The sequence below is a fragment of the Heterocephalus glaber genome, unplaced genomic scaffold (genome assembly GCF_053883595.1).
Source record: "Heterocephalus glaber isolate CG9 unplaced genomic scaffold, H.glaber_assembly_v1.0 deba00001465, whole genome shotgun sequence".
NCBI lineage: Eukaryota > Metazoa > Chordata > Mammalia > Rodentia > Bathyergidae > Heterocephalus > Heterocephalus glaber.
This window is the reverse complement of record NW_028258312.1, coordinates 1,734,844-1,760,456: the sequence shown is the minus strand read 5'-3', so window position 1 is coordinate 1,760,456 and position 25,613 is coordinate 1,734,844. Positions and strand designations below refer to the sequence as shown.

Below are 25,613 nucleotides of genomic sequence, written 5' to 3'. Positions count from 1 at the left end.
CTCCCACTTCTTCCCCTTTGCCCCTTTTCTTCCTATTTCACATGTAATGATCATTCTTATGGACCACAGCACTGTCACTCATCTCTAAAAATTTCTAAATGCCTGTGTCTTTTTTTGGCAAGTCTTAGGAGCTAGGCCCAGTTTGCATCAGAGCAAACCAAACCAGAGTCAAAACCAAGCTCTCCTGTGCGTCTTTTCTCAGTTCTGTCCTCAGAACTTCCACTCTACAGAGGGGCTGCCTCTGCCGGCCCTCCCACACTGGAACCAGAAGGGTCAGCTCATATGAGTCAGGAGTCCCTTTGGTGGCCAGTGCTTTGAAAGGCTGATATGCCTGCCCCTAGAGACAGCTTCTGTGTCCTTCAGGCTGTGTGTCTTCAGCCACTATGCTTTGCCCCTTTATTCCCCCATTTGACTGGTTCCTACTTCCTAGAACCTTCACACCACATTTTAACAACTTAATCCAGGTATCCGACCACCTGCTTGGACCCCTGAGATCTATCCTGTAGCTACTCTTCCCTCCACTCCATTCTGCATGCAGCCACCAACACTGTCATTATAAAATGCCTTGCTTTAGTGACTTCTTAGAGTAAAATTGGAAGTCTCTAGCATGGACTGCAGACCTCACTTTATACCACTCCATTATTCCTTAGGCCCCAGGTTCTCGGTAGAAGAGCAGTGCTGGAAACACTTGTGCCCCTCTAAGCCAGCTCTTCTTCTTGCTTTGGTTTGTTTACTTATCTTCCACCTTTGCCTAATGTGACTGTCTCCTGTCATCAGATGCTTAATTTTGTGTGCATCATAACTGGGCAGATAGTGTCTTGGGGCAGAAGAGCCATTGGTTTAGATGGTTAGTGTGCATAGTTGAAAACTTTCTTTCTGACTTTTGTGTACCTGACTGCTGTGTATGGGGTCATAGACTTCTACCTGCTAGAAGGTTGGAGGTGGTTTCCTCGTGGTTATGTAATAAGAGGAAGGCTCAGGGAGTATTCACTGTGCCCTTGTGGCTGTGTGCAGCACCCTCAGCTTTATGAGGGGACTTGCCTCCATCCTCAAGCCAAGTGGACTGGGCTACAACTGCCCCAGGTAATGGGACAATCATCTCTCTTGCCCTTTGCTCCCGCAAGAAGAGAGGAAGTGAGTTAGTGCCACCCTGAGCCTTAGAAATAGCCTGGAACTTGGCGTATAGTCTAGGCCTAGTCTGGAGGGCTTGGTACTCAGCTTGTTCTCCCAACAGTGCCCGGACTCAGCCTGCAAGCAGGACCTGCTGGCATATCTGCAGCGCATAGCCCTCTACTGCCACCAGCTCAACATCTGCAGCAAGGTGAAGGCTGAGGTGCAGAACCTTGGCGGAGAGCTCGTTGTCTCCGGGGTGAGTGTCTGGTCAGGAAAGTGGTTGGAGAGGGAAGTAGCCTCTCTCCACACACACTCCATGGCTGCACCAAATGGACAGGGCTGCTGCACGGAACTCCGAGTTCCATCTCAGTCCCTGGGGGCTGGGGGCTGTCTGTCTCCCTGCTTAACTGCATCTCTTCGTAGTCTGGTGCGGTTGTTGACGGGTGGTACCATTACTAGGACTGGCCACTCGCTGAGGAATTTTATCCTCCTTGCTTTAGGAAGTAAGCCTGTTCAAAACCTCTTCCACCCAGTGTCATAGCTATTCCTTTTCCTGGTGATCAGGCCTCAGGCTAGGCCCTTCTTACTTTAGGCAGTGGAAACAGGATGTCTGGACAGGGCTCTCCTGAGGCCTTGCAGTTTATGTTAATCCCATAGGATTTCCTTTAAAGCAATTCCCTTACTTTGTGTGTGGGGGGTGGGGTTCTGTGTTGGATGGGGTTGACTTGACTCCATTCCTCCTCTGTAATGCTGGTGCTCACAACTCTGCCATCAGCCATGGTTCAAAAAGGAGGCTGCCTGTCCATCTATGGTTTGTTTTGTGAATGAAAACCTGAGGGGTAAGGGAGTGTACAAGGTGATAGCACCTTTTCAAAGGATCTGAAACACGAGTGTTTCTGGATTATTTGGATAAGAGCAGCCATTGAGAAGCTAATGAGTGGTGGGCGTTCCTGTCAGGCCCATCTCACCTGTGCCTGTGTCTTGCAGGTGGACAGCGCCATGTCCCTGATTCAGGCAGCCAAGAACTTGATGAATGCCGTAGTGCAGACAGTGAAGGCATCCTACGTAGCCTCTACCAAATACCAAAAGTCTCAGGGTATGGCTTCCCTCAACCTTCCTGCCGTGTCATGGAAGATGAAGGCGCCTGAGAAGAAGCCATTGGTGAAGAGAGAGAAGCAGGATGAGACACAGACCAAGATTAAGCGGGCATCACAGAAGAAGCATGTCAACCCTGTGCAGGCGCTCAGTGAGTTCAAAGCCATGGAAAGCATTTGAGCCCCTGCTCGACAGCTGCCTAACCCCAGGGCTCCTGGAGATCAGTTACTATTCTGCACCCAATGCATTTATTAAGTAGAGAACCTAACACTAATGTTAGCTCCCACAGAGGAAGTGGCAGATCTGAACCCAGCCGGTAAATTCTGCAAGGACATTACATACTTGTAAGTTGGTCACAAAATGCTTTTAGAATTCAAAGGATATTTCTAGCTATATTTTTTATAAACTTAAATAAAAGTTCCATAACCAAAGAGAATCTCACATTCACTTGTCAGTAGCACTCTTGCCCCTGTGGGGCCGCCTGGGTGCTCGCTGGGTGGCTCAGGAGTGAGTGGCCCCCACCAACCCAGGGGCTGCAGTGAGGTGCTGAATGACCAAAGGTGATCTGGGTATCTTAGGAAACAGTCTCTGGAAAAGGAATGTGGTAGAGAGGTAGACCTTCCAAGGGGTAAACCATGTGAAACAGTAACATAATGTATCCTGAAGAAAACTGATTACTCTTTATGAAATGAAATGAAAGCTATAATGCATAGCTACAATTACTAATGTACTCTGCTGCAGGACATTAATAAAGCTGCTTTTCTTGGGTTAGGCTGTTCTGATACCATAGTCAGAACTTGCTCCCCCCCCCCCGCCCCCTTTCTTCAGCCTCAAATGCAAATTTCGTCAGTGGGCTCACTAATGAGGGCAATGTTTCCTGCCTTGGGCTTGCAGCTGAAGCCTGACGAGTAGTTTTTCCTTAGGCAATAGTTTTAGACTTTATCTTATTTGCGATTACTATAGCTACAAGGTATAATTTTTCTGTCTTATTTAAATTTTATGAATTTGAATGTTTTTTACACTAACTTTTCTCAATAAAGTTCACTCTGAAGCCAAGTCTAAGAGTCCAAAGTTATCTTTGCCTTTAAGAAGAGTCAGTGTCTGCAGGGGCTCACAGGCTCGTGCCAGCCCACAGGGAGGGCTGTGCCCCTTGTCCTGTTGAATGTCCCAACCTGTATCAAAACCATGGAGAGGCACACTTGACTCGTTCTGTTCCTTTATGCTTTCTCTTCTGAGTCAGCCAGATTGTCCCAGGAAGCCAGCTGGTCCACCCAATTGCCTCCTGAACTCTCCACTTGGGTGCCTGCTAAGAATCTCCAGCTGGATCTGCCCCAAGTGCCCTTCCACTGCTCTCCACCACCCTTCACCCTGCTGTTGGCCCCCACTTACTGCTAGCTGGTGCTATCAGGCCCCTCATTTCTATGGCCAGGTACCAAAAAATGAAAATTAAAAATGTATGTAAGCTCACTACTTATCACTTGGCTGAAGCTATCATACCAGTTATCTATGACTGTGGACAAACTGCCCCCAAATTCAGCGTCTGACACATTTATTACCTCAGGAGTTCCTGGAGGTTGAAAAGCTGGGAGCTCAGCTAGGTGGCTCCTGATGCCTTGATTCTCACTGTTCTTTGTCACTCTGCTTCTGTCCCTGTCCCCCGTCCTTCCTTGAGCATGTTAAGCGTGTCTCACCTTGCCATGGGCCTTCATGGCTCCCCTGCTTGGAATGCACTTCTTCAGAGAAATCCTAGTGCTTTCTTGGGCAGCTGCTAGTGTCTCAACTGTCAAGTCCCATCTGCTGCTGCCCCTTCATAACGCTGACCTCTGCCCTCCATGCGTCTCTGGAGGGTGCGGGCAAGCAGCTTTATTCTGCTCACTCCAGAATCCATAGCTGAGGATGCCTGTGCAGAGGCACCGAGAAATCTTGGCTTTGTGCTCCTCAGCTGCCCGCCATCCCCAGTTGCCTCCTGGTCCTCCTCCCTTGCTAGCTCTGGGACATTCTCAGCTTTTCCTGCCCTCCCTTTGTTATACTCCAAAACTGTCCCCCGGCCCGAGCGCTGGATCCATGTTGTCCTCTGCTGTTTCACCTAATTTCACCACACCACACACTCCACCAGTCTGTGGGCTCAGCCCAGCCACTCCCCAGTAGCAGATGCCAAGGCCTTGCAGCTCCTTGGGATCTCTGTCAAGGTCCCACCAGCCTCCAACTCCAGCCCTGGAGCCACACGTCTGACCCGGTCTCACCTGTATAAAGCCCTCTGGCTGGCTGCTGGCCATCTGTTTCTCCTGTGTCCAGCATGAGGCTCTGAAGGGTTTCCTGAGACACCTGTGCTTCCCAGGAGGCCCATCAAAGCCTGTCTCCCTCAGATACCACCTCTGCTGGATCTTCAGTCTGATCTTAATGCTGTTATTTGGAAGTCTTGCCTCATTGTCCAGGCTGACTTCAAACTCCTGGGCTCAAGCAACCTGTCTCAGCCTCCTGAGCAACTGGAACTACAGACATGCACCACTATGCCTGGCTTACGTCTTTCAGGATAGCTTCCTTCGAAGCAGTATCTATTAAATTGTTTGACATGCTAAGTACATTCTCCTAATACCTATTAAAATAACATTTTAGTAAATATTCATGGATCACTTAAAGTCACCCCTTACCACAAAGGGGAACACACCAGGCCACCCCTGGACCTCTATCCAGTCCCCTGCCCCAGTGCCCCACAACCTGTGGCGTCACACCGTGCCTCACCGGAAAGCGTGTGTTCAGGGAACAGTGAGCATGTGTCCTGTTTGCCCCCAGTGTCCAGCAAAGGCCCAGCTTGTGCTCGACAGTCCTTGACTGTCCCAAACCATGAACCGATTAAGACCATTCAAAGATACTGGAGGACAAGGAGCTGGCAACCGGGGAGGCACTAGAGGGCTTGCAAAGCCCAAGCTGAGGCTCAGGTGCTGCCCAGAAATCTTGCAACTCCTCTGTTGTCCTCGTGGGTGTCACAGCTTGGGCTGATGATGAGGGGGCGCAACTCCATGGCTGGGTCTGGTCTCCAGAGGTGCTGAATTGGCCCCCCTGGCATCCACCGAGGACCTCCTTGCCTGTGTGTCCTCCTCTAATTGTCCCAGTCTATGTGGCACCTCAGCTTGTCATACTGCTCTCACTATCACCCTGCAGGGCTCCCATGGCCCCAGGCAGGTTCTGCAAAAGCCATTCTGCAGCCCTTGTGCTCCCACCCCCAATCTACCCCTCCCCATGCAGGCCAGGGCCACCTCCCCACTGAGCCACAGGAGAAGGGGCCCTGTATCTCTCCATTTCCTCTGCACAACCAGAAAAGTGTTGGTGTTACCTTGGGCCTTGAGCCTCCCAGCTGAAGAAGTGGATTCACAGGTGATGCCTCTCACCCCAGGTGGCTTTGGACCCAGTCCCTCTAATGCCCTTAGGTTCCAACCGTCTGCTCTGGAGCCCTGAGTAGCTGGGGTGTTGGTGGTCACTTCTTCCTGCTGCATCTGCCTAGGTTTCCACACTTCCACACCCTTCGCCTGTGCCTACTTATCCTTCCCAGCACATTCTCGGAGCTCTGGCAGCGATGGGGAGCAGGGCTTGGGTGTGGGTCCTCTGGGCAACCAGAAGATGCACAAAGGCACTCCTTTATTATGCACTTTATGGCTGTAAAAGAATTGCAACATACAATTAACAAATCATACTAAAATCTGTACTACCCTTCCCTGGAAAGCCTACCTAGCCAACTGATTCACTTTTTTTTTTTTTTTCTTTTGGTACCGGGGATTGAACTCCGGACCCTGCGCTTGCAAGGGAGGTGGTGGAACCACTGAGCTAAATCCCCAGCCCTTAGCCGACTGATTCCTGAAGAAGGCGTTCACTGATTTTTGCTGCGCTCTCATATCCACAGGCAACTGACAAAGTCTGATTGTGGCACGAATGCTGCAAATGCTGCTTGATATTTTCATTTACCTTAAGGTTTTAAATGAAGTAAAACAAAAACATGTTGGGATTGCACTTGTCAGTAGGTGACTTCTTTGCTGAATCAGACAGCAACTGTCAAATACTATAAGACTCTTCCCTCCATTTTTAATGCTAATGACAATGTTAACTACCATAAACAACACACTTTTAAGTTTAATTGGCATTATCAACATTTTCTTCATTACTTAAGTCCAGACTATCAACAAAACAAGTTAAGCTTGGCTTTGTAGCTTGTCCCAGTTTCCCTCGTGTAAATACAGCCACAGCATCAGATTCCAAGCCACGGTGGGCAGTCCAGGGCGTGGAGCTGGGCACAGCAGGTGTGTGGTAACCAGGGAAGGAGAATCTTCTGGGTCAGTTCCTTTGTACAATTCAGGCTGGAATTCACATGAAGTAAAATCCATATTCGGCTGTACAATCCTATGATTTGGACAAATGCAGCCCCAGAACTCCATTATAAGCAAGATTCAGAAAGCCTTGCTCCCAACCCGACATGCAGCTCCCTAGTGGATGCTCTCCGAGTGTAGTCAGGTCAGCCCTACCTTAGGTCTTATAAAAACTGCCCCTGCAGGTTTGTTTGTTGTTTTGTTTCTGTTTTTTTTTTTGGTACCAGGGATCGAACTCCTTGCACTTTTGAGGCAGGTGGCAGCACCACTGAGCTAAATCCCCCCACCCATCCTTTTTTTTTTTTCTGGCATCCAGGATTGAACTCTGGTCCTTGCGCTTGCATAGCAGGCGGCGAAACCACTGAATTAAATCCCTGGCCCTCCCCCCACCCTTTTTAAGGCAAGGTCTTGCCTTGTAGTTCAGGCTGGCCCTGAACTCTGTGTATCCCAGGCTGGCCTCAAACTCATGGTGATCCTGCTGCCTCAGCCTCCTGAGTGCTGGGATTACAGATGTGCACCACCACGCCTGGCTCCCTACAGTTTTGAAACTGCATGTCGTTCTAAGTAGCATAAACTCACACCATCCACCTCCATCCTGCTGATGACAGCAGGCATCCTGTGTCCACTGTATACATACTGAGGGGACCACCTACTTGTCATGTAGGAGCCACCTCGGCTATCAGGTCGACCATCACAGTATCACAGGGCCCATGTGCAAGAAGCATTTATGTAATAATGACCCCAAGATGCAAGAGTAGTTGGACACTAGCAATTCTGACATGCCACAGAGAAGCTGTGAAGTCCTCCCACTAAGTGAAAAGGCACTTGATAAGGAAAGTGGAAAATAAATCACAGGCTGAGGTTTGTGAAGCTCCACAATAAAAATAAATCATCTGGGCCAGGGATTTAGCTCAGTGGTTCTGCCGCCTGCTTCTCAAGCACAAGGTCCCAAGTTTGATCCCCACTACCAAAAAAAAAAAAAAAAAGTTATTTCCAAGAATAAATCTGCAAAATTGTAAATAAAAAGATATATGAAAAAAAATTTTAAAAAAGATGTATGTGCTAAATTTACTGTTATGCCTCAAAATAGCAAGTTACACACATAGTACACAATAAGTATTGATTACAAAAGTCAGGCTGGGCATAGTAACACACACCTGTGATTCTAGTGACAGGAGGCTGAGGCAGGAAGATTACAAGTTCATGGTCCAGCCTGGTCAACTCACAGCAAATGTCCCGCCTTAGCCTCCCAAGTGCTAGAATTAGAGACATGTGCCACCATGCCCAGCTTCCATAGGATTTTCTACATTGACAATCCTGTCATTTGAGAATATAGCTTTATTTCTTCAATCTGTATGCTTTTTATTTCATTTTCTTGCCTTAAGGTACTGCCAGATTTCCAGTACAATATTGAAAAGGAGTTATGAGAACAGACATTCTTGCCTTGGCCTCAATCTCAGAGGGAAGGAATTCAGTCTTCTACCATCAGGTCTGATGTCAGGTTCAGGGTTTTATGTAGTTTCCCTTCATAAGGTTAAGGAAGTCCCTTTCTATTCTGAATTTGCTGAGAGGTTTTATTATGAATGGATATTGAATTCTGCCGCCAAGTTTTTCTGCATCTGTTGAGATGATTGTGTGGCCTTTTCTTCTTCAGTCTATACATATAGTGACTTGAGCGAAACTAGTCTCTTTCCCAGCACTCCACTTAGTTATGTCGCATTATCGTCCTATACATTATTGCATCTGATCTGCTAATACTTCACTGGCAATTTCTGCACTGAGGGTATTGGTACCCTTACCACGGCCTCCGGCATCTCCCCTCCTGTCCCCTCCCGGCCCTCTTCGGTCTACCGCATGTTTTTCGCAGTCTCTTTGATACTGTATCTGTGATGCTGACCTTGTGTCATGACTTTGGAAGTGTTTTGTTTTGTTCTGAAAGAGATCATGTAGAATCTGTATAATTAGGGAGAATTTGCCAGTGAAAACATCTGGGTCTGGAGTTTTCTTTCTGGGGAGATTTTAAACTATGAAAACAGTTCCTTTAATATATATATAATAGGATTCCAGAAGTCATCTATTGGTTCTTAAGTTTTAGTACTTTGTGTTTGTGGCAGGCAGAACAGTGGCCCCTCCGAGAGTCTCACATCCTAATCTCTGGGGCCAGTGGATGTGTCACATTCCCTGGCAAGGGAAATTAAGCTTGTAGATGAACTGAGGTTGCCAACTGACTGGTTTAAGATAGGGAAATGACCCTGAATTATCCAGGTAGACCCAGTGGAATCACAAAGGCCCTTAAGAGTGGAAGACCAAGAGCTGGGCATTTGGCTCCGTGGTGAGAGCCTGCCTAGCATGCTCAAGGTCCTGGGTTCAATCTTGAGCACAGCAGAAAAAAGGAAAATAGAACAGAAGATTTCAGAGCTCTGTGATATGAAAAGAATTTGACTTGCTTTTTCTGGCTTAGAAGGTGAAAAGGTCTCTGAGGCAGAGAATTTCCTCTAGATGCTGGGAAAGGCAGCAAACAGACTCAGCCCAGAGCCTACAAAGAACTGCAGCTCTGTCTGATGCTGAGAGAACTGTGTCAGACTTTGGAGCTGTAAGAAAATAAATTTGGTTGTTTTAAGGCACTAAGTTCTTGGTGATTTGTTATAGCAGCAATAGGAAACTGATACAGAGAAAACCCACTTTTCCACACTACCACTATCATCTGGATTTTACAATTTACTCATTCAGAGCTGCTTATATATATTCACTTATCCTTTTACCACTTGTAGAGTCTACAGTGGTGTCCCCTTTCACCTTGAGGTTGGTGATGTGTCTTCCCTCTTGTCCAAAGAACCATCTTTTAATTTGATTTTCTCTAGTTTATCCATCTTGATTAGTTTCTATTCTTCATTATTTCCTTTTGCTTTCATTGGGTTTTTCTCTTACTAGTTTTTATTAAATTACCTTTGCTTTTTAACCTGTGGCATAATCATAAGCTTATATAATTTAATTTTCAACAATGGCTGTGTTTAACATCCAGCTTACCAGGCTTCTGACCCCCACGCCTCCCTCACACACGGTGCCAAGCCCTTCTCATCAGCCCTGAGCCCTTTCCTGAGCCTCTAGACTGTGGCCCCAGCTGCCTGTTCAATGTCCCCAAGAGTCCTATGGACACTTCAATATAAACACATCCAAGCCATGCCACTGCAAGGTCCCAGTCTTTCTCTGTCTTCAGCACCCCGCTCCTTGTAACTTGCACCTCCTCAGAGCCCTTCACTCAAGCCCCAAGTGAGGCCTCACCTTCCTTGCCTCTTTCCTCACCACGCAGACAGTCAGGGACCCCTCAGCTCTCCCAGGCACAGCTGGTGGTGCTGGGGCCTTCTCACCACCCGCTTTGCCATCAGCCTCTTCTCACCACACTGCCTTGCACCTGGATTCCAAACCCTCTCCCCGTTGTCCTGGCCCCTTCTCCTCTTGCCACACAAGAGGGACCCTGTCATAGCAGGCCTCCGCCCTGAACACCTCCCTGTGGCCTGTGAGCTCACTCTCCTTCGTGCTGACCGGAAACTTCCAGGCCCTTCCCGCCTGAGTCCTCTGCCCCAAGTCCACAAAGCACTTTCTCAGGCTCCACCTCAGCTCCCACTTCCAGTCTATTCCACACCTCCTCAGTGGCCTCGCACACCCTGTATCCCCTTATGGTACCCTGTTGTCCTTCAGCTCTCTGACACTCACCAGGTATCACACCATATGCTTACCTGTCATGGCCCTGCTCAGAGGCGGACCAGGTAGGGAGCAGGATGGTGTCGTGGGGCTGGGAGGAAGGAGACCCTCTTGTTCCCCACTCCATCAGGGTGAGGGCACAGTCCCTGGCAAGGCTCACGGGACTGGAGGACAAGGTCCCCACTGAACCATGCGGCTCTGCCCTGGGCCGCCTGGCCCTTCACACCCACCCTGCCCTTGCCCTCCAGCATCACTCTCTCCCTAGGACCCTCCTGAATCTTCCCAGGGCGAAACCCTCTCCCACCTTACCTGACTTTTCCTCGGAGCCGCCTTCAGGTCTTGGTTCAGTTATCACTGGCTCTGGAAGCCTTCTCCTGACCTCAACTCGGTCTGGCCAGTTTGGTGCCTTCACAATACCTGTCACACTGCATCTGCCTCCCACCATACTGAGCGCCTGAGGGCAAGGCCTGTGACCACTTTAGAACCACGAAGCCAGATAAATACTAATGTGCAATTAATAACATGTGAATGAAAGATCAAATAAATGAATTAATTTTTTTTTAAAAAGCCTGAGGGACAGGATGGGAACCTTCGTCCTCGCCTCACAGGACAGGGGTGAGGGAGAGGAAGGACAGGCCCAGGCCCAGGCCCAGGCAGAAAGAAGCTGTGTCCTGGTGGCTGAGGCCTCAGGAACACTCCCCCCTCACAGCGATCCAGGGCACTGTCCCTAGGACATGCCCAAGGGGAAGGCAGAGAAGAGGGTCCCTCAGACCTGCAGCCAACAGTCAACAATGAATTGGGCGGTGACTAGAGCCACCCCTAGGCAGACCAGGCAGAGTTCGGGGTCTCCTGCTGCCTGGCTCCTTAAAGCGCCCAGGACAAACACCGACTGGGCCAAACAGGTTCCTTCTCCTCCCCAGCACCCTGTCTGGGAAGGAGGGTGAAGCTGTCCCCACTTGGCTGCAGCTCTTCTCCTGCCTCCTCACTGCAGCCCCAGGTGCTCTTTCCCCTGCCCCAGCGGTCTCTGAGGAGCTCACGACCTCATCTCCCTGGGCCATGTGTGCTGTTGTCTGCTTACCTGAGGGCAGGGAGGACATTGGGAACTTGGTCAGGTCTCTGCTGGCAGCAGTCCTTTGGGCACAACCCTTTCCATACCCTAGATTGGCACCTGGTGGTTACAGTGGCCATAAGGGCTCAGGGATGTCCCACCCCAGCCATGCCCGCTATCACCCCAAGGGCCTTTGCATAATCTCCCCACAGCACCGCACATTTTCCCCAGCCCTGTCCCAGGCCTGTGTCTGCTCCACAGCTCTTTGCTCATCTCTGCAAGGACAGCCTCGTCCCCCAAAGTCCCCACAGAGCCTGCCTCCTGGGGCTGGCCTTTCTGAATGGTGCTCTGCATGGACACAGCAGCTCTGCCAGGGGCTCCTGTCTCCTCCCACTGCCTGACAAAGGAGCCATGATTCCCTCTGCCCTCCCACAAGCCCACTGTCCCAGCTGGCACTCAAGCTGTGTGACCCTGGCAAGTCACTGAGCCTCCCTCGGGCACCATTCCGTTCTCTCCACTCCCAAGGCTGGGGGCAGCTCTAAGGGCTGACACGCAGGGGTACCTTATGAGCTGGCAGATGCCAAGTCTGGTCCCCTGTGCCCAGCCAAAGTGTCCCACCCTGGGAAAGTGCTGCTCCACAGTGCCTGGGGTCCTGCCTTCCACAGGCCCTCCTGGGAGGGGCCCTGCACAGGCCATAGCTCTTGTCATATGCTTCCTGGGCATCTTGGTGTAAAGTGAGCAGAAGAGGGGTTGAGAAGAGCCAGGAAGGGGACTGCAAGGAAGGAGCCCACCCACTTACCCCCATGTTTCTCTGGGCCTCAATGTCCCCTCAGCTTTGCGAAGCTGAGCTGTCTACAAGGTAAGCCTAGAGACAGGGAGAGGAGAGGCCTGCCTCAAACTGGCCTTCCCAATTTCGCCTCCTGGAGGTGGGAGGGGCTGCCTGAGCTAGCAGGAGGGAGCCTCTGGTGCATTGGGAAGGGCTGAAAAACAAAAGCACCAGAATCCAAATCAGGAAAGCCTGGGGGGGGGCGCGTTGCCATGGCAACTTGCAGCAGGCTCCTGGCCTGGCACTCAACCTCCCTGGGCTGGGAGCTGGGACTGCCAGGCTCAGCTGGCCTAGGGTGGAGCCTGCCTCTTCAGCCTCTGAAGCACCCTGCCAGCACCCCAGCCGAGCCCCAGTGGGAAGCTGCTTCTGGGTTTCTCAGTGCCTGTGGTCTGGAAAGGGTTTCTTGAGCATGGGCAGAGGGAGCAGTGAGATGATCCTTCCACCTTTCCTCACAGCTGGGTGGGGAAGGGACAAGCATGGGTGTCACCATTGCAATAATGATTTATGCAAGTTGTCTCTCATTTAAGGGCTTTCTCTTCTGGCAGATGAAGAATAAGCCCAGAGAGGTTAAGTGACTTCTCAAGGTCACAGAGCTACTGTAAGGTAAAGAGCTGCCGTCTACCTACTGAGCCATGGACACCTGGAACTGGCCATTCAGGATGTCACTGGGGGCCTATTACCCAGTGTCCCCACCAGCTACCCTTGGGTCTGCCTAGGCACAGCCCCCAGCCTAGGGCTGAGCCCGGTGTACACAGACATGGAGACAGACTAGAATCTTCATGTCTTGTTTAATAGCCAAGCTAACCCTGCCCAGATGAAACTCACTTCACAAGGGAAATCTTCCCTCCTGTTTCCCTCTGAGAAGCCCACCCGAGCCAGTGCCCCCCTGGCCTCACTAGCAGCATCCTAGTCCAGTCCTGGTGGCAGGGTGACAGTGTCATCTCAGCTCCCTCAGTAAGCTGTCGATGGACCCCAGCAGTTCCCGGAAGTAGCCCTCGTCCTCGCCTTCTTGGAGCTCCAGGGTGGCCAGTGCCTGGTACTCAGCCTGCAGGCTGGCCAGCGTCCTGCTGAGCTGGGGATCCTGACGGTAGTGGTCCTGGCAGGTGGCCAGGAGGGCACCCAGGGTTTGCAGCACCTTCTCACGGGCATCATGTTCAGGCAGTGCCAGGAGGTGGGCCGTGATCTCGCACCAGCCCTGTTCCTGCAGGCCTGGCAGGAGGTGTACCTGGCGGTACTGCTGCAGCTTCTCTGGGGACACATCCTGGGTCAGCTCGGCCTCCTGTTCAGCAAACTTCTGCCATCCACACAGCCAGGCAAGGTACGGTGGGGTGGCAAGAAGAGAACACAGAGGGCAGTCAATTCACACCAGGCTGGCTCTACCCCTCAGGTGCCAAGACATGAGGCTGGGCCAGGAGACCGGCCTGCTTTCTCCATGTCCCATCCATCCACATGGCACTTCTCTGTCCACCCACCCCAACTTTCACTCATCGAAACACCTATGCACTGTACCAGGTGTCAGAGAAACCAAGATGGTTATGTGGTCCCTGCTCCCAGGGTCTAGCAGGAAAATAAAAATTCCTGAACAGCATGAGGAGCTAGGTCAAACAGTACAGTATGGGGCAGACAGCTGAGCTCGACTTCCTATTCATTGCTGATTTGCTGAATGAGCATGGGCTGGTCTGCAGCCTTCCTGAGACCAAGGCCATCATCTCTCATGGGGAGACATTGGGGTGGGCCCCTTTGGGATGTGGGGAGCACAGCCAGTGCAGTGGGTGCACAGACAGTAGCCAGACACAGTGCACACTCAACAGATGTGAGCCTCCGTGTCAGGTCAGTGCCTGTGACAGTACTGTGACAGCAAATGTTAGTCATCAGCATCACCACTGTAGGCACCCTCACCTCAGTGCAGTACCAGAGGAACTCTTGGGTTAATAGGAGTTGCCCATAGGGACAGTGCGACAGGCCAGCCCACATGGGGATCAGAACAAGTCTCGGCCCACCTCAGTCTGAAGAATGGCAGATGGTTCTGGGTGAAGAAGTACGGTGGCCCCAAGGGCCAGCCTGGGCCTAGAACACACCTCTGGGTGTCCCTCCATGGAGGGTGTGGCCTTTATGCCAAGAGTCAGAGGAGCTGGGGAAAGTCTGGACAACAAGTCACATGCTTAGCCTATGACTGCAGATGCAGAATCTCAGCTCCACCTGCAGAACCTATGGAAACCAGACCTACAGGCTGCCAGCCAAGAACCCAGCTTATCTCAAATGCCAAGGGAGGCTGTGGAGGTTTCCCATATAGCTGCACTAAACACACTCTGAGAAGGGGGCAGGAAGCCCTACTTACCCTCAGGGGGCAGACAGTTGAGGGGAGCAGGCAAAGATCAGGGGTTGTGTGGGGCATGATGACACCATAGCCACAGAAGGCCAAGGGCTAACAGCAGGGCTGTAGTCCTTTTGCCACTCCATTTCTAAATCCTGCCAGTTCCTCCTCCCAAACTTCCCTAGGCCTCTGGTCTGTGCATCCTTCTTGCAGAATGTCTGCAGCTCCCTCCTCCAGCTCCTATCCTGCGTCCTCCAGTCCTCTGGAGGCTGCCAGCCCCAAGCCGTTTACAACTGTCTGATGTCTATTTGTTTTTTGGCATGCTACAGGGAACTGACCCAGGTTCTTTGCATTGAGCTACATCCCCAGCCCTTGTTTTTATTTTTTATTCTGAGACACAAGCTCCTCAAATTGCTAAGTTTCTAGGCTGGGCTTGAATTTTCTTTCTTTTTTTTTTTTTTTTGCAGTACCGGGGATCGAACTCGGGACCTTGCACTTGTGAGGCAGGCTTGGTGCCACTGAGCTAAATCCCTGGCCCTCGGCTTGAAGTTTCAATCCTCCTGCCTCAGCTTCCCAGAGTGCTGGGGTTATAGGCGTGTGCCACCACACCTGGCTACAGATTGGCAGTTCTGATGATAAAGACTAAACTCTTTCCTTGGGTCTTTAAGCCCTCTCTGGGCTTGGGCTTGCTGCCCCACAGCCGCCTCACTCTGACCCCTGCCACACCACTTTCCACCTGGGGCCTTTAGAACTGGGTCTCCCCTCCAGGTGCGTTCTCAGAGGATGGACTCCAGGGCCCCCTTGCCCACAGAGCACAGCACCACTGTGGCCACATCCCCTGCCCATAGATAGGCTCCTTGGCTTCTGTGAGCTGGGAGAGTCAGGCAAACACTGACTGAAAGTCCTTGGAGGTCAGGGCTATGTATGGATTGCTTGCCTGGCACCTGACCCAGAACTGAGCAGGGCGGGCTAGTCATCTCTGGCCTCACCCACCATCCAAGGCAGCTGCCTGCCTCCACAGGAGCATGACGGCAGGGTGCGGTCTCTTGGTAGAGGCCCATCATTGGCCACAACACAGAGTCCCCAGCCAATGCCAGAAGGGACAATGGAGTCACCATGGGAATTCCTTGCTCTAGATGCGGTCTTTCAACACCCATGCCTTGGGGACACACAGCACCCCCAGAGGCAAGCTGATACTCTGTTACTTTCGGGTACCTTGGGATCAGCCCAAAACATGGCTGGTTCTTTTCTTCCCTGCTTAGGAACTAAGAACAGAGAGGCCCTGACTGCCTTAAGCTCAGCTCATGGGCAGCCCCCAGGCCTGCAGCTCTCTGTTTGAAACTGTCCACTGTCCTCCTCTCTGGAAGAGGATGGCCATGTCTATACCATCTGCAGAGAGGCCAAGTCTGCCCTCCTTGTCCACGAGCTGACTCAATGGTTGGTGCCAGCAGAGACACAGCCCTGGGATACCAGAGGAAAGAGATCAGTTTCTCCCAGGAAATGCCAATGTGTACATCGTCCTCCAGGTTCACTGGCCAAGCTCAGGATATCAACTGTGTCCAAGCTGACTAATTGGCTCTGAGCACCACAGGGCTGCCTGCTGTTCTGAAACTGGATTTCTACAGCTGGGGGTGGGAGGGGGGACAGAATGAGAGATGAGACTGCAAAGGAGAGAGAAAGACAATACTGACAGGAGCAAGCAGCCACAAAGAGCTGACCAACCCTCTGCCTGGAGGAAGCAGGGGGTGAGTCTGGGAGGGTGAGAGCCTAGGAGGAGAGGGTGGTTGGCAGCCCCCAACAATGGGCAGCAGAGCCAGGGCTGCCCGGTCTGGCTCCACCAATCTGCAGTCTGCTGTCCTGGGGAACAAGGGGCCCAAGAGAGACAACTGTAAAAGCCCTGCCAACATGCTCTGTAGCAGCTAAATTATGAATCTAGGCCTGGCTGCTTCTCTCTCCTAACTTAAGATGCTTCTCAGGCTTTCAAAGACTAAGGTGGGCTGAGCCCTAGTCTCCTCCCAGGTAGCAAAGCCACTGGTTCCCTAAAGCTCTTGAGGGCTGTGTGCTGAGCCCTGAGCCAAAGCTCCCAGAGGAGGCATCTCCAGGGGTCTAGAACCATAATCAGCACCATTCCAGGCCTTGGCTCCTGGCTACTGTGATGACTCCATCCCATCTACTTCTCACCTCACCCTATGGCTTTCACTCCATGAGGGCCAAACCTGGCTGTTCTGGCCCTTGGCCGTGCTGAGCCCCTCCCTACACATGTGGCCCTGGCCTTGGCCAATGCCTCCGCCTACCTCCCCCCTCAAGGTTTCAACTGAGGTGTCATGTTCCACAGGATACCTTCCCTTGATGTTCCAAGTTTCTTTAGTCCATCAGCCATCCATCCATCTGGACAGATAACAGATTTCAGAGGGGGCCTAGGTGGAACAGCCAGAAGTAAATGCAAAGGGATGGGGAAGGAGGGTGGGTCTGGGTACTCACTTTCTCAGTGACCAGATCGTACAGCAGGGTAACCACACGCACAGCCAGCACCTCCATGTTCTTCTCTTGCACCAGGCCCTTAAGCACCTGCAGGCCTCCCAGCTTCAGGAACTGCTGCTGGGCATAGGGGAAGTGGCGTAGCAGGGAGCACAGTGCAAACAAGACCTAGGAAGCACAGGTCCAGGACCAGTGAGGAGTGACACAGAGCTGGCCTGGCCTCAAGGCCCATGAAAGGCAGCCAGAGCTGTCCTAGTGACCCAGCCCAGCACCCTTTCTTCCTGGTCCCCATACCTTTGAGTCTATTTGCCCCCAGAAGCCAGGGTTGTAAGAATCAAGAGGGACTTCAGCTACTTTCAACATCACTATGAGGACTACTGGTGGGTAAAACGAGAGCCTAGGTAAGAAGCTGTGGGTGGGGTCCAGGGCTGCCCTGCTGGAGCTGTGCCAGGCCCCCAGGCACTACCATCTGCTGCAGTTGTGTGTGACCTTTTCCCTCACCACTCATCAGATGACTCTCAGGGCCCCAAGGATGGCATGCATAGGAAAGGGGCCCACAGATGTGCTAGGCACTGGGCAGGAGGAACGGGCAGAAATTTACCTTTTTCTTAGCAGTGAGGGGCTGCTCTGTGGCCAAGATGACCAGTAGCTTCTGCAGGGCTCCCCCTTCAATGGCCTCCACCTGGACCTTTGGGTTGCTGGGGGAAAAAGCACAGGAAAGGTGGGTAGCACTATTCTGCCTTCCCAGGGGTCCAAAAGGATGGAGAGCTGACACCATACCATCCAGCAGCACAAGGAGCAGTTCCCGCCTGGGACAAGCTAGAACTCAGCTGGGGAGACAAAGACTAATAAGTATGGATGCTCTACAGCACAGGTGTCAGAGCTGAGGGCCTTGTGCTAGCCTACCACTCCCCAGAGCCAGAAGCCAGCAGGCTGGGGGGATCTGGGATGTGCATCTCCTTTCCACAGTAAGGTTATTCCACCGCTGAGGCAGCCTTCGAAGGTGCTACTGCAGCATCCCTGCTGCAGGAAGACTTCCTTGCTGCTTGCAAGCCAGTGCTGGATGGCCCTTCTTCCACAACCCCAGGAACATCACATACTGGGCAGCACTAACTGGTCAGTCTGTTCCTTTTGGGTATGGGGCTCATGGATCCCAAGGGCAGAGCCCCCTTTCTCTCCTCAATCAGCATCAGACAGTTGCAGAACATACGTATGGGAGGAAGGCAGGTGAGAAGCACGAGACCCAGGGAGCTTCTGAACACCAGGGCAGGGCCTCACACAGGAGCAAGCACCACCTGCCCTCCAGGCTCTGCTCAACCAGCTGCTGTGACCTTTCCTGTCCCTGGATCCTCAGTGCTCAGCACAGAGCCTGCCACATCACAGGGACTTGCACAACAGGGAATGAATGTATAAACACATGTCCAACCAAGAATGTGCCAGCAATCAAGCAGGCCACAAGGGAACACTCAAAACCCAGGGCTGCCTCAGGGCCTCCTCTGCCATACCAGGCTGCAGGAACAGTGATGTCATTAAAACAAACATCTCAGGCCCAACCCTCCTGGTGAAAGAAGGGTGACCCTCCATTAGAGAAAGTGCCAGGCAGCCAACACAGCGGGGATCCCCAGCAAGTCACCTTTGTGTTGGCCCCTTGCTTTCTAAGGTCACATAAATGATCAATTAAGGAGGACATGCCTTAGCCTGGTATGGTGGTGCAATGCCTGGAATCCCAGGACTTGGGAGGCTGAGGCAGAAGGATCCCCAAGAGTTCAAGGTCAGCTGGCTACACAGTGAGTGCAAGGCCAACCTGAACTACATAGCAAAACCCTGTCTCAAAACAAACAAACAAACAAACAACAACAACAACAAAAAGGAGCACATGCCTAGCAGAGACCTGTATGGTCAGGCCCTCAGGGAAGGCCAAGGTTCCCCAACACAGCCTCCTACTGATGAGGCCCCAGAGAGGACAGAGAACAGGCATACAAAAAGCCTGAGGCCAGTAGCATGTGGAGGGCCAGGATGACTCAGACAGTGACTGTGACACCAACCCAGACAGTGCCCTAAAGGTACCACTGTTTACCAATGTGTATATAAGTCTCCGGCCACCTTACTTTTACAGGGTCACAAGTTCTACCCCTTAGCACCTGTTCCTCTTAACCTCACCCCTCCTAACCAGGGGGCCCTGGAAGGATCCCGGATGGCATGGTCCCTGGCCCAAAGCTTAGCAAAAAGGGGAGGTAGGAAATAGGAGAGATGGACTGGCATGCAGCAAGTGCTCCCAAACGAGGCCAAATGGAGTGACGCAGGGCTGGAGGCATGCCCCTTCTGTTGCTACCAGGAACCAGCCTCAAGGCTCAAACAGACTGGCACACAGAACCAAGTTTTCCTGCTATAAAACAGAAGAAGCATCTCCCCCTGCACCTCAGATCCTCTCACCAGAAAGGATGAGGTGGGGGAGCTATCTGCCTGGGGAGCAGCCTGGAGGTGGGCTGGAGCCCTGGGAAAGGGAGGCTGACAGCTCCTCTCAATGGGCAGGAGACCTGATACAGGGGGCCTGGGGGCCTCTCTCCTGCCGCCTGCTCTCCCCAACTTGAGCAAGGCAGCTGCTTCATCAACAAATGAGCTAATTAGTGTCATCTCTGCCATCATGAGCATGAGAAGCGCTCACCCACAACAGGCAGGTCTAGGAGAGAAGACCATCCTGTGAAATTCACACAAACATCAAATGCTGCCTCCCAAAGAAGGAGGGATCCAGGCCTGACAGCACATCAGCCTCAGGGAGCACCCCTTGGAGCCCTGTCCCCACGGAGCAATGAAGACAAGGCCCCTTCAAGACAGCGCACAAAGCCTTCATAGCACCATCACGAGGATTTCTGTGGATCACACAGGCTGGGCAGCCAGATCTCGTCCACCAGTACAGAGAGAAGTTCTCCTCTTTAAATGGTGGCTGGCAAGAACCAGGAGCTGCCTGCAGCCATGCCAATAGCAACCCACCCTCCCTCAGGCCAAAGCCCACCCCCTCCCCATCCAGAGTAGGAGAAAATGGATTTCAAACACAGGGGATATAAACCAGAGAGAAAAAGAGAGCCTGAGGACCTCTCATAAGCTCCCCAAATCACTTTCATAGGTAATAAACCCACATTTTTACCTGCAGCAGAGCCCTGAAGGGCCTAGCTGGGTACAACAGGACTGTGCTGAGCATGCACCTGTGGAGAGCTCAGCTTTGTCAGCTTGGGCCTGCACCCTGCACCCTGGGCTTTTCACCAAAGCAGCTTAAACAAGGTGCTGCACTAACACTGGCCCCTACCCCAATGCTGTCACACAGCCTTAGGGATCCCACAGAACATCCTTCTGGAATAGCCTTATGGGGCTGCTCTGCCAAGGGACTGAGGAACAAGCAAAGGGAAGGTGGGAAACCCCAGGCCTGAGTCTCCAGATGGTTGTCAATCCATCCAGATGGGCACAGCAGAGCTGGGAGTGTCCTGTGCAGGAGCCCCAAAAGCAGACACCACCCTGCTCCCACACATGCACCCTCTCTCCCAAGGCAGCTTGGCCTCTGGTTCTCAGGGCTCCTACTGTGCACATCAGGGGAGTGAGGTCTCAGGATACGCATGGGTCAGACTCTGGAGGACCCTCTATGAAAATCCTGTGAAAATGGCTGATGACCTTCTGCAAGTCCCTTGACTTGATTTCTACCTGGGAGGCAGAGCTAAGACCTGTGTTAAAGATACATTAGCTCACAAATGCCAAAATGCAAGCCAATGTGGTGCGGTCAAAAGATTATAATTACAGAGACCACACAAAAAGGCCCATCCACACCTCTGGGAACACAGCTTTGTTCTACTTGGAGGCCTCAAGGACATCCACCCCATCTGCAATGCTTTCCACCCATAGGCTCTGGTCTCCCTGGAGAGGGCCAGTCCTGGTGGTTGGAAGGTGGGTGTCCTGACAGTTGGGGATTTCAGTGAGTTGAAAAGCCTGAGGCCTGGCTTGTTTCTCAGTGACACCAGTGGTGCTGGTATACTCAAAGTCAACAGAAGGATATTAAGGATGTAGCTCGTCTCCAAGTGATAAATGAAAATAAACCTTGTTCAGGGCTAAGCCGGCTGGACTGAATAAATACCATTAGCATTTGGATTACTGGGATGTTCACAATCAGCAGGCAAGTCAGCTGTCTGTGTGCAGAGGGACAGCAGCAGCTGCTACTCTGTAAATCTTGAGGGGGGTGACCGAAGAAATGGAAATGATTGCATTTGCAGAAGTGGAACAGTTTGGGTCATGGTGATAGCAATATGGGCTAACTGCCAAGGGTCACACGTCATATTCTAGCGAACTAAGAGCTGAGCAAGTGAGTGTTCAGGAGTGAGGGTGGAGGAGGTGACCATAGGAGAGCAGCCAGGTGGATCAGAGCCCTTAGGGTTGCTGTCTAGTACAGACCCTGGGGCTAACTTCTCTGTGTCTGGCACTTGGGACTGGCTGCATAATTTTCAGGCCCCCACAATATGAAAAGCAAGGTCCCTTGTTTAAAGATTATTAAGCATCTCAAGATGGCAAGTGTAGAACACTGATATGGTTTACATCTAAATGTCTCCCCAAAGTCTCAGGCACTCAGAGTTGGGGGTTTGGGGAGTTGATTGGATCATCGGGGCATGACACTCGTCAGTGGATTAGAAGAATCCACTGAGTTTAGTTTATAGCTAAATGTGATGTTGGGAGGTGAAGCCTGGTCACAGGAGTTGGGTCACTGGGGGCATGGTCTGGAAGGGTCTATCTCCCCTCCTCCTCCCTTGATCTCTCTCTGCCTCCTGCCCAGCCATGCCCCTCTGCCATGCCTCCAGGCCCTGAAGCCAGCCAATTATGGACCTCTACAAACTGAACCGGAATGAGCCTCTTCTCTTTTAACTTGTGGGTGTTGAATATTTTGTCCCAGCAATGAGATAGTGACTAAGACAAGCACTAAACAAGTTTGGGCACTTTTGAGTGCAGGATCCCTTGTCACTGCCCACAACACAGGGCCACCAAAATGTGTGCACAGTGTTTGGTCTCCACAGAAACCCTGCTCAGGGATGAATCAGAACAGGGATGAAAAGAGCGTGTGAAGCAGTGAATAAGGAGGAAAACTGGAAAAGCCAGGGCTCAGGAACAGGAAATAAGGCTGAGCCTGACAGGTTAGGTAAATTGTGAAGCTGTGCTTTCATGGGCCAGACTGAGGGATGAGCTGTCTCATGAGGTCTCCCATACTTCTAGGGGGACAAATACTCCTCTTCTCTTAACAGAGGAGAAAACCACCACAGTTCTGAAATGCCCAGAGAAGATGCCATGTACCAGGCAGGGGCACATCTCTGAGCTGCCAGGTGCTCTATGTGATCGTGCCTGTTGAAATGTGCATGCTTCCTTCTTGCCAACATGTGGCCTTGATCATCTATGAAACACAGATCTGTAGCAACCATATTCCTGTAGCATGTATAATATAAATATTTTTTTAAACTTATTTTTGTCAATGTAACATCTATTGTTTTGTTTTCTTTTTTGTGGTACCAGGGATCGAACTCAGGACCTTGCACTTGTGAGGCAGGCGGCAGAACCACTGAGCTAAATCCTTGGCCCATAAGGGGAGGTACTTTGAGAACAGGGGTTTAAGAGGGATCCATATTGGTCTGGCATCCGGGATGAATGGGTAAAGTTATCAGCCAAGATATAGACAATTACCAACTTGAATAAAAATGGAACAAGTCCACCCAAAAATAAATAGTGCATCTAACTCTTCTACATGAAAGTGAAGTCCCAAATGAAACAAAACATCTGGCTTATAATTTGAGCCTCATATTACCTGAGTGTTGTAGGAAGCACACTGGGCCCCTGTGAAGTTTCATGTGGACCTGGGAAAGGCAGGGCTTCCACTTGGCCCCTTCAAGACAACTCCCAATCAGAAGCCATTTACTTAAATAAATGAGGGGTGCCCACGATGCATAACAGTGACAGCGCTCATAAGAGCAGTCTAGGACTCTTTCTAGCAGTACCTCCCCACCTATTATAGAGGGAGGGTTGGCAAATAATCTTCCCAATGGACACCTGGCAGCTTTCAAATGTGGCCCTGGCTCACAATCACCTGGGGCATTTATTTTTCTTAAATCATTTCAGAAAAATTACAGAAAATTATACAAAAAAAAACCCTCCAGAAAATTTGCAAGAATAATTCATGGTGTGAGGGGGATACCTTCCATCAAGATGCATCAATTGTTAATACTTACTCTATTTTCTTTTTCATTTTTTTCTCTACATATATACTTTTTTCCCCCCAGGACTTGGGATTGAACCCTGGGCCCCACACATGCTAGGTAAATGCTCTACCACTGAGCTGCACCCTGAACCCCTCTCTCTCTAAATATTCACATAGTCATTCTTTTCAGAAATATGAGAACAGGTTACAGACCCTAAATATATCAATGTGTGTTTCCTAGGAATATAAACACTGTACAATTACCAGATCAGGAAATCCGTTGCAATCCGATCATGTTGGAATGATTTTTAGACATTCAAATCTGCCAAATGTCCCAATAATACCCTTCTTGGAAAATAAATTTTGGTTCCAAGGCATGTCCAGGCCCACATGCTGCAGGTAGTAGCTTGTCTTTTTAGTCTCCTCTAATCTGGAACTCCTCCTTCCTTATTCTTTGTCTTATATGACATTGACATCTTAGAAGAGTACAGGCCATTTGCAGAATGTCCTTCAGTTTAGATCTGTTTGATATTTTTTCATGGTAAGATCAAGGTTATGGGTTTTGGCAGGAATACCACAAAAACAATGTTGTGTCTTTCTCGGTACATGATACCAGGAAGCACATAATGTCAGTCAATCTCACAATTGGTCATGTTCACATTGATTACTTGGTTGTGTGGGTATCTGCCACATTTCTCCACTACAAAGATACTATTTTTCCCTTTGAAATGAATAAATATTTTGTAGGAAGGCACTCTGAGGAAGACAGCCTGTTCCTCATCAAACTTTCACCCACTAGCTTTGGCATTCGTTGACAATTCTTGCTTAATTATTACTATGCTGTTTGTCAAATGATGATATTCAAACTCTACCATTGCTTCTATCATTATCTGTTGGCACTCTATTTGAAATAACAGATCTTCCTTCTTCCCCATTCATTTATTTGTAACTGTATGCATTCATGGATTCTCATCTAATCTAGAGCAGCAGTGATGGTGAATCTATGGCATGCATGCTGCAGTGGGCTGTTCTATTACTGAAATCTCTAAAAGGTTCGCCATCACTGATCTAGGAGATATAATCCATCTTGGCCATTTCTGGAAGCTCAAATTATCCTTAACTTAATCACCAGCGCCTTTTCACACTGGCTTCTGTGCTTTTCTGACATGATTTCCTCATTTTTTGAGAGTACTTCCTTACTTACTGGCACAAAATATAAGTTATTACACTTGTCCTGTGTCAGCCATGGAATCAGCCATTTCTCCAAGGTACACTCATTTGTCTTCTTTTTTGCAGTACTGGAAATTAAACCCAGGGCCTCGCACACTCCTCAGGCCTTTTACTCTGAAACAGAGTCTTGCTAAGTTACACAATCTGGCCTTGAACTTGCAATCCTCCTGCCTAAATCTCCCAAACAGCTGAGATGTCAGGCATACCACTGCTTCTGGATTAAGGAGCACTTCCTTTGGGGCACTTTTTGAAAGTCCTACCCTGCATGTACTTAATCACAATCTCAGAAGATACAGCTTCAAAACTTGCTTTTTCACAAGTGACCCACATGACTATTTGGAGAAGCAGCATTTGGAATAACTAGACCCAAAGCTTAAGCTCTGATTTAGTAGAGCATCTCTGATAATTGCTGCCCAGAACCTGAAGACTCAGAGCAGTAGAGAGATCACCATCAAACAAGACAGCCTCATGCTAGTTTTATACTCTTCCAAATGTTAGACAATCATCTGATATTGATCTGAAATCTGCTTTCATGAAGCTTATGCTTAAACCAACCTCTTTCTGGTCTGCCCTATCAAAATGGAGGGTTGCTGCCACAGGTCAGCACTTCTGAAGCTGAGGAATGCTAAAGAAAGCTTCTTTATCCCAACCTGGAATAACGGGATCCTATACTCATTCACTGTGTGCAACCCTTACCTTCTAGACAATGCTCTGTAGGATGTTCTATATCCTAATGAATTCCTGCAGATACGGTGCCCATCCCCACTTTTTGGGCCCAGTCTAGCAACCTCTCCAGAGTCCAGTAGGGCCAGCAGCCTCTCTCCCTGGGGAAATACTCCCCCTAACACCTGAGGCCACCTTTGGGTATTTGGCAGGCACATCACAGAATCAACTTTGGGCCTTCCTAAGGTCAAATCCCTGGAGCCTGTTCATGTAATCCTCTGAGGAGCCTGGGGTTACCCACCATAGCCCCAAACCTAAATGTAAGGCTTCATATTTATACTTATTAAAGAATAAATATGAAGAGTCAGCAAGCAAAAATGAAGTTACAAAATATGTGGGTGGTATGACACCATAAATTTACTTCGGTGTGGTAGTATTTAAAAAAACAATGAATATGGATTAATAATTTGTTATAATTTTAAATATAAAATTAAAAATTTGATAATTTTTTTTGGAGACAGGGTCTTACTATACAGTTCAGTCTGGCCTTAAACTCACTATAGAGCCCA

At 50.3% G+C, this 25,613-nt stretch overlaps 2 protein-coding genes across 30 annotated transcripts in view; one reads left to right on the top strand and one right to left on the bottom strand.

The window, feature by feature from the left end:
* The window catches only part of Ctnna1 (catenin alpha 1), a 383,070-nt gene extending 379,806 nt beyond the window's left edge, over positions 1–3,264 (top strand). For all 5 annotated transcript variants that reach the window (XM_087180658.1, NM_001310282.1, XM_087180657.1 and 2 more), the window contains 2 exon segments: positions 1,235–1,369; positions 2,101–3,264. In XM_087180658.1, the coding sequence (XP_087036784.1) occupies positions 1,235–1,369; positions 2,101–2,388 (423 nt within the window). In that variant the 3' untranslated portion in view covers positions 2,389–3,264.
* A 9,647-nt stretch (positions 3,265–12,911) lies between these two features.
* Sil1 (SIL1 nucleotide exchange factor) overlaps positions 12,912–25,613 on the bottom strand; it is a 301,994-nt gene continuing 289,292 nt past the window's right edge. For 24 of the 25 annotated variants that reach the window (XM_021255897.2, XM_021255896.1, XM_087180676.1 and 21 more), the window contains 3 exons: positions 17,536–17,632; positions 16,938–17,102; positions 12,912–13,436 (listed from right to left, as the gene is read on the bottom strand). In XM_021255897.2, coding sequence (XP_021111556.1) covers positions 13,080–13,436; positions 16,938–17,102; positions 17,536–17,632 — 619 coding nt within the window. In that variant the 3' untranslated portion in view covers positions 12,912–13,079. The remainder of the gene's footprint in view (positions 13,437–16,937; positions 17,103–17,535; positions 17,633–25,613) is intronic. The other variant, XM_087180674.1, reaches the window with a different exon arrangement.